At 29.6% G+C, this 11,502-nt stretch overlaps 1 protein-coding gene and 1 pseudogene across 1 annotated transcript; both read right to left on the bottom strand.

Moving 5' to 3' along the window:
• Positions 1–1,153: 1,153 nt before the first annotated feature.
• LOC145063552 (alkaline ceramidase TOD1-like) lies at positions 1,154–5,852 on the bottom strand. The gene is made up of 4 exons (XM_079011148.1): positions 5,066–5,852; positions 4,789–4,998; positions 4,082–4,642; positions 1,154–1,561 (listed from the first exon to the last, which is right to left on the bottom strand). Exons 1-4 carry the CDS (start codon positions 5,319–5,321, stop codon positions 1,233–1,235), a joined length of 1,356 nt encoding a protein of 451 aa, XP_078867274.1. The 5' UTR covers positions 5,322–5,852; the 3' UTR covers positions 1,154–1,232.
• Positions 5,538–8,774, bottom strand: LOC145063901 (alkaline ceramidase TOD1-like; annotated as a pseudogene).
• Positions 8,775–11,502: the final 2,728 nt, after the last annotated feature.

Here is an 11,502-nt window from a genome sequence, read left to right as displayed (position 1 = left end):
CAATACATCATTTAAACGTATAAGATCTTTTAAAAAATTTTACCTCAAATTGATAAGTTTTCAATCTCTATAATCAAACAATGATTTATTAATTAGTTTAATGATCATAAAAGATGGAACTATGACTAATTTGAGTAATTTCAGTGAAAAATAAATCAATCCTAAACCTTAGAAGAATGAAAAGAGATCAGATCAATAAAACAACATGTTTACTCGGCGTATACCTAGAATAGCATATACCTAGAATAAAATGTTGTTTTGGACAAAATTTACAGTCAATAGTTCGAGCAAATCACATATCAAAGAAAAATTTGGTTGTACAGAGTGGCGATGACGGTGGATACGTCGAGACGGAGAGCCATAACCTTCAAGATTCTAGCGACTGTGATGTATAAGGAGCTAGGGATTCCATACAAAGTGGAGAGATTTCCAATGTAAGGAATGTAAGGAAATAGTAGGGCGAAATCAATTGATGATGCAGAAGGATTGATGAAAATAATAGCGGAAAAAGCAATGGATTTCTAGGTTCGTTGGTTCACTCCATTTTTTGGAGTTCACTTATGATCTTCTATATATAGGTAAAAGTTCATTTGAGACGAACATAATTTAGTGAGACCATGAGACCAACTTTTTCTAATAAAATATTTTACTATTCTAGTCATCATAAAAATATAATATGTATAATATTCTAACATTATATGCTTTTAGAATATTTCAATATAAATGTGTTAAAAATATTGTTTTAGAATATCGTAATATTACATATATTATATTTTTTTGAATAACAAAATATTAAAATATTTCATTAGAAAAAAATGGTCTCACAGTCTCACAAAATTAGACCCGTCTATATATATATATATATATATATATATATATATATATATATATATAAACACACACACACAAGAGTGCATATGAGACGGATATAATTTTGTGAGACCGTGAAACAAATTTTTTTTTCTGTAAAATCTTCTAATATTCTAGTCATCGTAAAAATGTAATATATATAATATTCTTACATTATATGCTTCTAGATTATTTCAATATAAAATGTTTTAAAAATATTGGTTTAATATATATATATATATATATATATATATATATATATATATATATATATATATATATATATATATATATCCAAGTAGCCTACAAATAGATAAACATTATGAACATTTCATGAACAAATCGATCATAAATCACAAATCATGACATTAGCCGACTTGAAATCATTCATCCCACATTTTTTCTAAGTACTTATCACATTTGGTTCGAATACCACCATTAGCAGGCAAACCAGGGTTAGCCCTCTTGGTTCTAATCGATTGGATCACATCGGGCCCACGTTTAATACTGTGCCTATACTCGGATGCCATATGTTCAAATACTTCCACGTCGAACATGTTGATCTTCATCTTTGGGTTCATTTGGTCTCTCACAAATGCAAAAGCTAGTTGATCCCTTGGGTTAAATGCTTCTAACTCATTAAATAATAGACATGAAAATAAATTGTTTCTCACACCATGCTTCCTTAAGATAATTGCACTATCTGGAACATCTGTCAAGTTATAAAAATAACTATCATTCCAAGTAATTATATACGAAAAAATCAAACCATATATCAATGATTTTGTTAAATAGATATTATTAATTACATATTTTAAAAAGTAATCTAGTTTAACTGATTTATATAGCCTTGTTGAAATTACAGAGACATGTTGGATAGGGCCATGCATTTACTACACTATAATGCATAAAGGGAAAGAGTAAGTCAAAGAAAAAATAAGATATAATATATATATATATATATATATATTATATATATATATATATATATATATATATATATATATATATATATATATATATATTAGTTGTAAAACCCGTGTATTATATGGGTTCGTTAAAGAAAATAAAATATTAAAATGTATATAATAAGTCTTTTTTAAAATAAAATTTTGAAATAAGAAAAGAAGAAATATATTAATTGCAATTTAGTATAATATTTATTAAACTTGATATATATATATATATATATATATATATATATATATATATATATATATATATATATATATATATATATATAATTGTTATGTGGCATTTTAATTTTAAAAATTGACAAAACCATAAATTGACATGTGATATTATTTATTTAAAAAATATCACAAAATAACAAGTGTCAAAACTTATTAAAGATTGACATGTGCCAAATCTAAAAATAATTTTAAAATGCAAAATAAAAGGAAAAATCCAAAAATTCTTTTGTTAATTATTATTTTCGGAATTTTAATTACCTAAAAAAAAATATAAAAAAAAAAAACAAAAATAAATTACAATTTTTTTTTGAAAACTATGTGAAATATTGTAATACAATATTAACTATAAATATTTTAATGTAATTTTTAAAATGTTAGAATATTATACTAGATTTCTCAGATATGTAAAATATTCTATTTATTCTACTAGAATATGTAAAAAATTGTATTTTTTCTTATTTCTTTTATATTTTTTTGGTATTTTTTTTTGGAAAATATAAATTCCAAAAATAATATTTGAAAATGTTTTTTTCGAAAATTTTAATTATTTTGCGTTTTAAAAATGTTTTTTGTTTTATCTACCAAATTAATGGTTAGGATTGCGTCTCACGGTTTTAGAAAATTAGACCGTCTCACATGAATTTAACCTCTGTATATATATATATATATATATATATATATATATATATATATATATATATATATATATATATATATATATATATATATATATATATATATATATATCAAAATAAAGCGAATTGTACACAAAATATTCGTGTGATATATTAAAAAAACGATACTTTTTCTCTGTTGGAGTGGGACCTTTATGTAGAAGCTTCAACAACCTTCTCAATTTGTCATACCTATTTGTGCATATTTATAAAACAATATATATTTATTTTAATTTGTATAACGAAAAATATCGAAGTTATTTATCAATATATATATATATATATATATATATATATATATATATATATATATATATATATATATATATAGGTTTAGGTTATTTTGTTTTCACTATCTATTGTGTGCATGTATGACTGATTCTGGACCAATCATTTTAGTTATTTTAAGAAAGTAATTAATGCATATTACATGTTGAAGATATAATAGATATTAATTAAATCTTCAACATTTAATATGGATTAATTACTTTTTTAAAATAACTAAAATGATTGGTCCAAAATCAATAATACAGACACACAATAGATAGTAAAAACATTTGAACCTAACTCTCTCTCTCTCTCTCTCTCTCTCTCTCTATATATATATATATATATATATATATATATATATATATATATATATATATTCCCTAAATTATGGAATTTTTAGTAGCAAATTATGTGTACTTACCTTAGTTGTATCAAATCTGGTCATTTTATTAATCAAGTTATAAAAATCAAACAGAATTTCATACATACACAATGATAAAGTAATTCTTTGAGTCTGTCATATCTATATCTTGATAAAGAATAATATTCATAAAAAAAATTCTTTGAGTATTATATTCTTTACAGAGAAGTTACATTACTTAATATACTAAAGTCTAATCATATAGAAGTGACTTTCAAGTTAACACAACCTTTAACTTCGTCATTTAATGCATGTCACTTTCATAATATTGTACTATGTACACTTTTTTAGGTATCCTATATGCTTATATCTTATCAACCAACTAATACTCATATATCTTACCATAGTTCAATAATAACGACAGATAACAAATCCGTCACGCAACCATAATTTTTACGTGAAATTCAATTTTTGGAACCATGGTTTTCAAAGTTTTATTAACCTAATACGTTTATCATGATTCACAACTTTGAAGATAATTACAATATCAAAGTATATTTGATAATTGTTGATTGTATCGGATGAATTAAATTACGATTAAATTAGATTCAACTTCGTAAAAGACTCATTAAGAAACAATTAAAAGGATATAAAACCGAAATCATTTGATTAAGTAAGAGTGAGGCTTACCAAACTTATTAAAAAACATGTCAACAATCTGCTATTTAATTTACCTGAAGTGTATGGATGTTTTTTAGATGACCATGGTTGCAAGCCGTTTTCACAATACGTTTCAATTTGAATCTTCAAAGAATCAACATCCCACCATTTTTTCCACCTTGCAGTCGCCATGGCTTCTTCCATCGTATGAACATATAAAGGATGTTTTGAAATCGCCATATCTACATCTTCCATGATTACAAGTGAATGAAGCAATAATAACGGATCAACCACCAATTGCATTTTCGCATCAACCCAGATGCTATATTTGGAATTTGGAAAAAGTCTATGAACCAAGTATTTCGGGATTACACCATTCATGGCTGGATTTTCGTAAAGTTCTTCACTTGAAACTTCTACAATTCTCCATACTCCGATCCTGTTTTCCTTTGTTTTTCTCGAGAGTAAGTTGTGAAAGTAGAGTTGTTTGATTGTGACATTGTCGACAAACATGTAGAAACAAACGTGATCCAGGGTGTTAAATCCGAGGCCTTGAGGTTGACGGATTTTGTCGTGGTTTCCAAAAATGGCGGAAACCACCACCACTCCGTTGCAACTTTCCATTGCGATTCTATCTGCAAGAAGTCTATTTCAAGCAATGTTCGATATTTATTTTGTTTTTACAAATTCTCGATTTTGACTTGTTTATGAACATTTTACACGTTAATTATGAAATGATCATGAAAAAACTGAAATCATCCATGAATTCAATGACACTAACCGTAATCACTGATCGGAAATTTCTTAAGAAACCCACAAGGGATTTCGATTCCATCGTCATGATAATCATAATACGATAGTCGTGTTTGAGTAGTGTAATTCATCCCAAACTTTTCACCATTTTCATTCCCTTGTACATACCTCAATCCATTGGAATCTGAGGAAGAATTCTCAATAACTCGTCGGATTTCATCCAATACAAATGAATAATCTATAAAGAAGAAGAAAAATCAATACAAATCAATCCAAATCATCATCTAATATGAACATTACGTTACCTGAGAAAAAAACAGGGGAATTGCAGGAGGATTTGATGGTGGGAATTGGGTGTTTATGTTGGCCATAAGATTGAGGGTAAATGAAGAGAGGTGATTGGATGGGATCGAAGGGGGATGATCGGAAATGGCATTTGGTGGTGGGAGAAAGAGAAGTGTAGAAAGCGAAGAAGAGAGAAAGGAAGAGGTAAGAAAGAGAAGAACAGAGGAGTTTTGATTGGAAGAGAAGGGGTGTAGAAGTTCTTACGAGCTTTCCCATTTTCTAATGAAATTATATTCATATACATACAACCATAATATATTTTGATTTTACAAAAGACAAGTTGATTACGTTTATCTCTATTTAATCTCCTATGTTTAGGCTAGTGTGTTGTTATCTTTGGAATGTATATCAGTATATTCCTCGGTATTATAAAATAAATATGTCAAGTAATAAAAGCTAATATTATAATTCTGATAATAAGACTCAAATTTGTTAATTACTCCAGAATATATAAAGATACAGAACCTGTAAATGCAAAGAATGGAGTAAAAACGTTTTAGTAAGAAAGAAATCGATTCAGGTAATCGAAGATTATCCAATAGTATAAGACTCTTTCACAAATTAACAGCAACAGTAGAAGATGGAGTAAAAACACAAAGAATGAGAATGGTGAAGTGAAAAAAAACAAAAAAACATACTGAAAAAACATAGTGAAAAAACTCGACGTATGCTTTCCTTTGTTGTCATATATATTATCCGTGTTATCGTTGAAAGCATACACTTTCCTTTGTTGTCACGGAGATGAATGGGGTCTTACGTTAAAAGCTTCAACAAGCTTTTTCCCTTTTTCAAGCTGTGAAACTGGAATATTCTATCAATTTATAAACCAATCCATGTTATTAAAGTTGATTATTATATAATAAACAAGGTATTTTCATGAAATTAAATGTTTCATATCACCTCTTTTAGTTAATGTAAAGTTTACTCGTTGGATTTATAGATATGTTTAATCAAATATATAACAAAACCATCAAACGACTTAAGATAGCAAGACATATATATCTAACATATATATTCGATGTAAATCAAACTAAGCCTACAAATAGATAAAAAGTATTAGCCAATCGGCCACAAATCATGACATTCCTTGACTTAAAATAATTCATCCGACATTTTTTTCACGTACTTCTCACATTTTGTTTGAATGCCACCATTAGCAAGCAAACCAGTGTTAGCCCTCTTGGTTCTAATCGCTTGGGTCGCATTGGACCCACGTTTAATATTGTGCCTATACTCGGATGCCACGTGATCAAATACTTCCACATCGAACATTTTGAGCTTCATCTTTGGGTTCATTTGATCTCTCACAAATGCAAAAGCTAGTTGATCCCTTGGGTTAAATGCTTCTAACTCACTGAACAAAAGACATGAAAATAAATTGTTTACCACACCATGTTTGCTTAAGATAATTGTACTATCTGGAACATATGATAGTTATAAAAAAATTAAATAGATATTATAAAGTACACATTTTAAACAATAATCCAGTTTAATTGATTTATCGTCGTTGAAATTAAAGAGACGTTGGATAGGGCCATGCATTTACTACACAAACATGCATAAAGTGAAAGAGTACGCTAAAAGAAAAACAAGGAACCTAATACATTATACATACATCAAAATAAAGCGAATTGTAAGCAAAATATTCATGTGATAGATAAAAAAAAACATAGTTGGAGTGGGACCTTAATGTAGAAGCTTCAACCACTTTCTCAAGTTGTCATACCTATTTGTGCATATTTAAAAAACAATATTTTATTTCATAATAAATTTGTATAACGAAACATACTTCTTACCTATATATGTATAAATATCCTAATTATTTATCAATTTATATGATAAGATCGATTTTTTTTTCTTTATCATTTTATAGATTCCCAAAATTAATTTTTTAGCAGCAAATTAAGTATAATTATGTTAGTTGTATCTAATAGCATTTCATCAATTAAGTTATAAAAGTAAAACATAATTTCATAAATAAACCATGATAAAGTAATTCTTTGAGTATATTTTTATATCTTAATAAAGAATAATCATCACAAAAAGCAATTCTTTGAGTATATTTTTATATCATGATAAAAGAATAATCATCATAAAAAGCAATTATTTGAGTATATCAGATATTCTTGACAAATAATTTACATTACTTAATGCATTAAAGTCTAATCATATAGAAGTGATTTTCAAGTTAACACAACCTTTAATTTCGTCATGTACTGCATGTCATGCATGTGATTCATAATATATGTGATTCATAATATTGTACTATGTACACTTTTTTAGATATCCTATATCTTATCAACCAATTAATATTTCATATCTTATCATAGTACAATAATAACGACACTTAACAAATTGTTCAAGCAACCATAATTTTTACGTGAAAATCAATTTTTGTATCCATGGTTTTCAATATTTAATTGACCTAATATGTTTATCATGTTTCACAAATCAAAAACAATTACTGGATTATTGATTATTGTGTGTTGAGTTAGACCGAACATTTTACCAAATTCAATATGATACATATCAAAGGCTATAAAACTAAATCAAAAATTTCTAATTATGGAATCAAACAAGTTGAACCTGTAATACATAATAAGAAAAATACCAAAGACCATAAAACTAAATGAGAAATTTATAATTATGGAATCAAACAGGATGAACCTGTTATACATATCAAACCACACATAATAATTAAATTATCTGAAGTGTGCAGATGTATTTTAGATGACCATGGTTGCAAGCCGTTTTCACAATATGTTTCAATATGAATCCTTAACAAATCGACCATCGATTGCATTTTCGCATCAACCCAAATGTTGTATGTATAATTGGGAAAAGTCTATGAACCAAGTATTTTGGGATTACACCATTCATGGCTGGATTTTGGTAAAGTTATTCACCGGAAACTTCTACAATTCTCCATACTCTGATCTTGTTTTCATTTGTGTTTCTCGAGAGTAAGTTGTTAAAGTAGAGTTGTTTGATTGTGACGTTGTCAACAAACATGATCCAGGGTGTTAAACCTGAGGCCTTGAGGTTGACGAATTTTCTCGTTGTTTCCAAAAATGGCGGACACCACCACCACTCTGTTGCAACTTTCCATTGCGATTCTATCTACAAGAAGTCTATTTCAAGAACTGTTCGATGTTGATTTTGTGGTTACAAATTCTCGATTTTGATTTGTTTATGAACATTTTACACGTTAATTATGAAATGATCATGAAAAAATAGAAAGCATCCATGAATTCAATGATACTAACCATAATCACTGATCGGAAATTTCTTAAGAATCCCACAAGGGATTTCGATTCCATTGTCATGATAATCATAATACGATAGTCGTTTTTGAGTAGTGTAATTAATCCCAAACTTTTCACCATTTTCATTCCCTTGTACATATCTCATGCCATTGGAATCTAAAGAAGAATTTGAAATAACTCGTCGGATTTCATCGAAAACAAATGAGTAATCTGTAAATCCCAATAAAAAATCACCCTAAAAACAATCTAAACTAATCATCAAATGAGAACATTACATGCCTAAGAAGAAAACAGGGGATTTTCAAGAGGAATTGATTGTGGGGATTGGGTGTTTGTGTTGGCCATAAGATTCAGGATAAATGAATAGAGAAAATTGGAGTGTATCAAAGGGGGGAGATCGGAAATGACATTAGGTGGTGGGAGAAAAAGAAATATAGAAAGTGAAGAGGAGAGAAAGGAGGAGGTATGAAAAAGAGGAACATATAAGTTTTGATTGGAAGAGAATGGGTGTAGAAGTTCTTACAAGCTTTCCCCTTTTCTAATGTAATTAGATTCAAATACATACAACCATAACATATATTCATTTTACACAGGCCATCGTCTATAAGAAGTGAAAATGTTTGTTCTTTCATCATATATTATAATTTGATATCCTTATTTCCTACTAGGGCTACCTTATCCTTATGGTTGGATCAACTAGAATTGATCATATCGTTTGTATGTGGATGCTACCATATTAGTTGTTGTAGCATCCTAAAAATCTAGATAAAAAATTTTCATTTTTAAATCAAGTGAAGTTATTGTTTTAAAAAAAAAATCCCAAATCAAGCCAATTGTGTACACAATATTCTTCTCAAACATAGGAAAAATATATCAGAGTGTCCCGAATCAATATCATCAAAACCAAGAGGATATGCACGATCATGCCTTTGTCTTGCCACGATCATTTGAAGTACCTGAAACATAAAACTGAAATCATAAGCCAAGGCTTAGTGAGTTCACCCAAAGTACCACCATACAACAGAGAACATATACAATCATGCATGCTAGGTCCACCCAGTCATCGAACTAGAAAACCCTCAGGTCTACAACGATCGATATGGATTACCAATAGCCCAATCAGTCATCGGACTATAATGCTAACATGTGACAAGCCAAATCAAGCATCAGACTGGTATGTCAAATATGTAACGGGCCCATTCAGTCATCAGACTAGAATACCTTCAGGTCCACAACCATCAGGTTGGATTACCCCGGTCTGTTGGATCGTGCACATAAGAGTAAAGCCTCAAACCATAACATATTATGTCAACATAAACAGAGAAGCACATAATCAATCTGCAGACAAATCAGGCAGATCTACAAATCACTACCGTACAACAACATCCTATATACCAGGATACAAATCTAACATATCACCATAGGATAACAACATCCTATATACCAAGATACATAACTCAGTTGGCTGACATTGGTTCCTTCGACCCACAGTACAGTGAGGAAAACTCACCTCTCAATTTGAAAAGATAGCTAAATAGGAGACTGCTCTAAATATCATCTCTGCCAGTCACCTATTCATTGGAAAATGACCAAACTTACTATAAATCAAAATACCCAAAATTCCTATAGGCCACACTTGGTAAGAACCTGGTTAAAGACAAAAATCAAACACTCAATCATGTTGACTCAGCTGAGTATGCCCAGCGTAATAAACATGTACGCTAAGCGTACTCAAGGTCAAGATCGGGTTCTTATGGGATTACGCCTAGCATACTTAGCCAAAAGCTATTCCCTTTTAAAAGGGTTAGTTCATTAATTCCTTTCGTCCAAATGTAGATCTAGCCCCTAATTTATGTCGTTAACCATAAAGTTTCCAACTTTATGGTCTTGCATGGTTATTAAGTGTTGAATACCAAAAACCCCATTAAGACATCCTAACTCATGCAAGAAAGGAAACTAAGGTCCAAGATTACCTTTTTATGATTCTAAACACTAAAAAACGTCTGAAAGGACAACTTATATGAATTAGAGTAACTCGTACTCATAATACCAAACCTAAGGTACCAAAGTGAACACAAATCCATGCCTAAGCAAGATCTAATCATAACTTCATCAAGTGCAGAGCTTTTTACCCTCAAAGGGTGTTAAATGATGAGGTGATTCTGGATCCAATGTGCTCCACTGTTCTAGGATGGTTTTCTCTGTTGAATTAGGTGTCTAATCCCATAACTATTTTTGGTATGTACTTTATTTGATTATGAGCATGGTCTTTTTAGTTTGCCTTCACTCATGCAACTTGATAGAATGACAAGAGGAGAGAGAGAGAGAGAGAGAGAGAGAAAGAGAGAGTAGAATTTATTATATGAATAATAAATTCGCACTCAAAATGGTTTTATTAATATATTACACGATTAATATCTTATTTGGAAATCATATTATTTAATTAGTATTGATTAGAAGTTAATTTGGAATTAATTTAGTGCTAAAAAGGACTCATTAAATAATTGGAGACTGATATTGCAAATCACTGATAGTTGCAATTGGGCTGATGGATCACCTTGGAATAAGGTTGGACGAATTCTATTGGAAACCCATAAAGAATTCGTCAAAGGGGCTATTCTAGAAGGATTTCATGGTCTGCTTGAGGCTTAAGCAGTCATATTAGGGTTTCCACCTAAAAACCCTAGAAGCCACAAGTATAAATAGACCCCAACATTTAGGAATTTCGCCCATGCTTAGAGAAACCCTAGAGTGGTCGAAATTTCCTTCTCTCCCAAGTCATCTTCTTGCATTAGGTGTTTGTGACTCCATTAGAGGTGCAACACTTGGGGCACTAGGCTTTCAGAAGTCAAGATCAAGAAGGTTTGTAATTGTTTTTGCTACATAAAAATTAAGGTAAAGTTTCTAATCCTAATCATATGTGATTTTCGATATATGTATGCTAGTCATAGGGTTATTGCTTTGGTGTTCATAGTTGTATGTTCAAATTAGAAAAACCTAGATCCAAAGCAATTAGGGTTGCATGTACACCATAGGATGTTGTTATGCTCAAAACCCAACATCCTCTTCCTTTTTCCTCTTTCAATAACACCAAGATGCACACTTAAGGCTCAAAAATGCTGTCAAATGGA

Source organism: Lactuca serriola, chromosome 7 (assembly GCF_051521515.1).
Source record: "Lactuca serriola cultivar US96UC23 chromosome 7, Lser_US96UC23_V15, whole genome shotgun sequence".
NCBI classification, from domain to species: domain Eukaryota; kingdom Viridiplantae; phylum Streptophyta; class Magnoliopsida; order Asterales; family Asteraceae; genus Lactuca; species Lactuca serriola.
The sequence above is the reverse complement of the archived record's forward strand: the minus strand, read 5'-3'. Positions and strand labels throughout refer to the sequence as shown.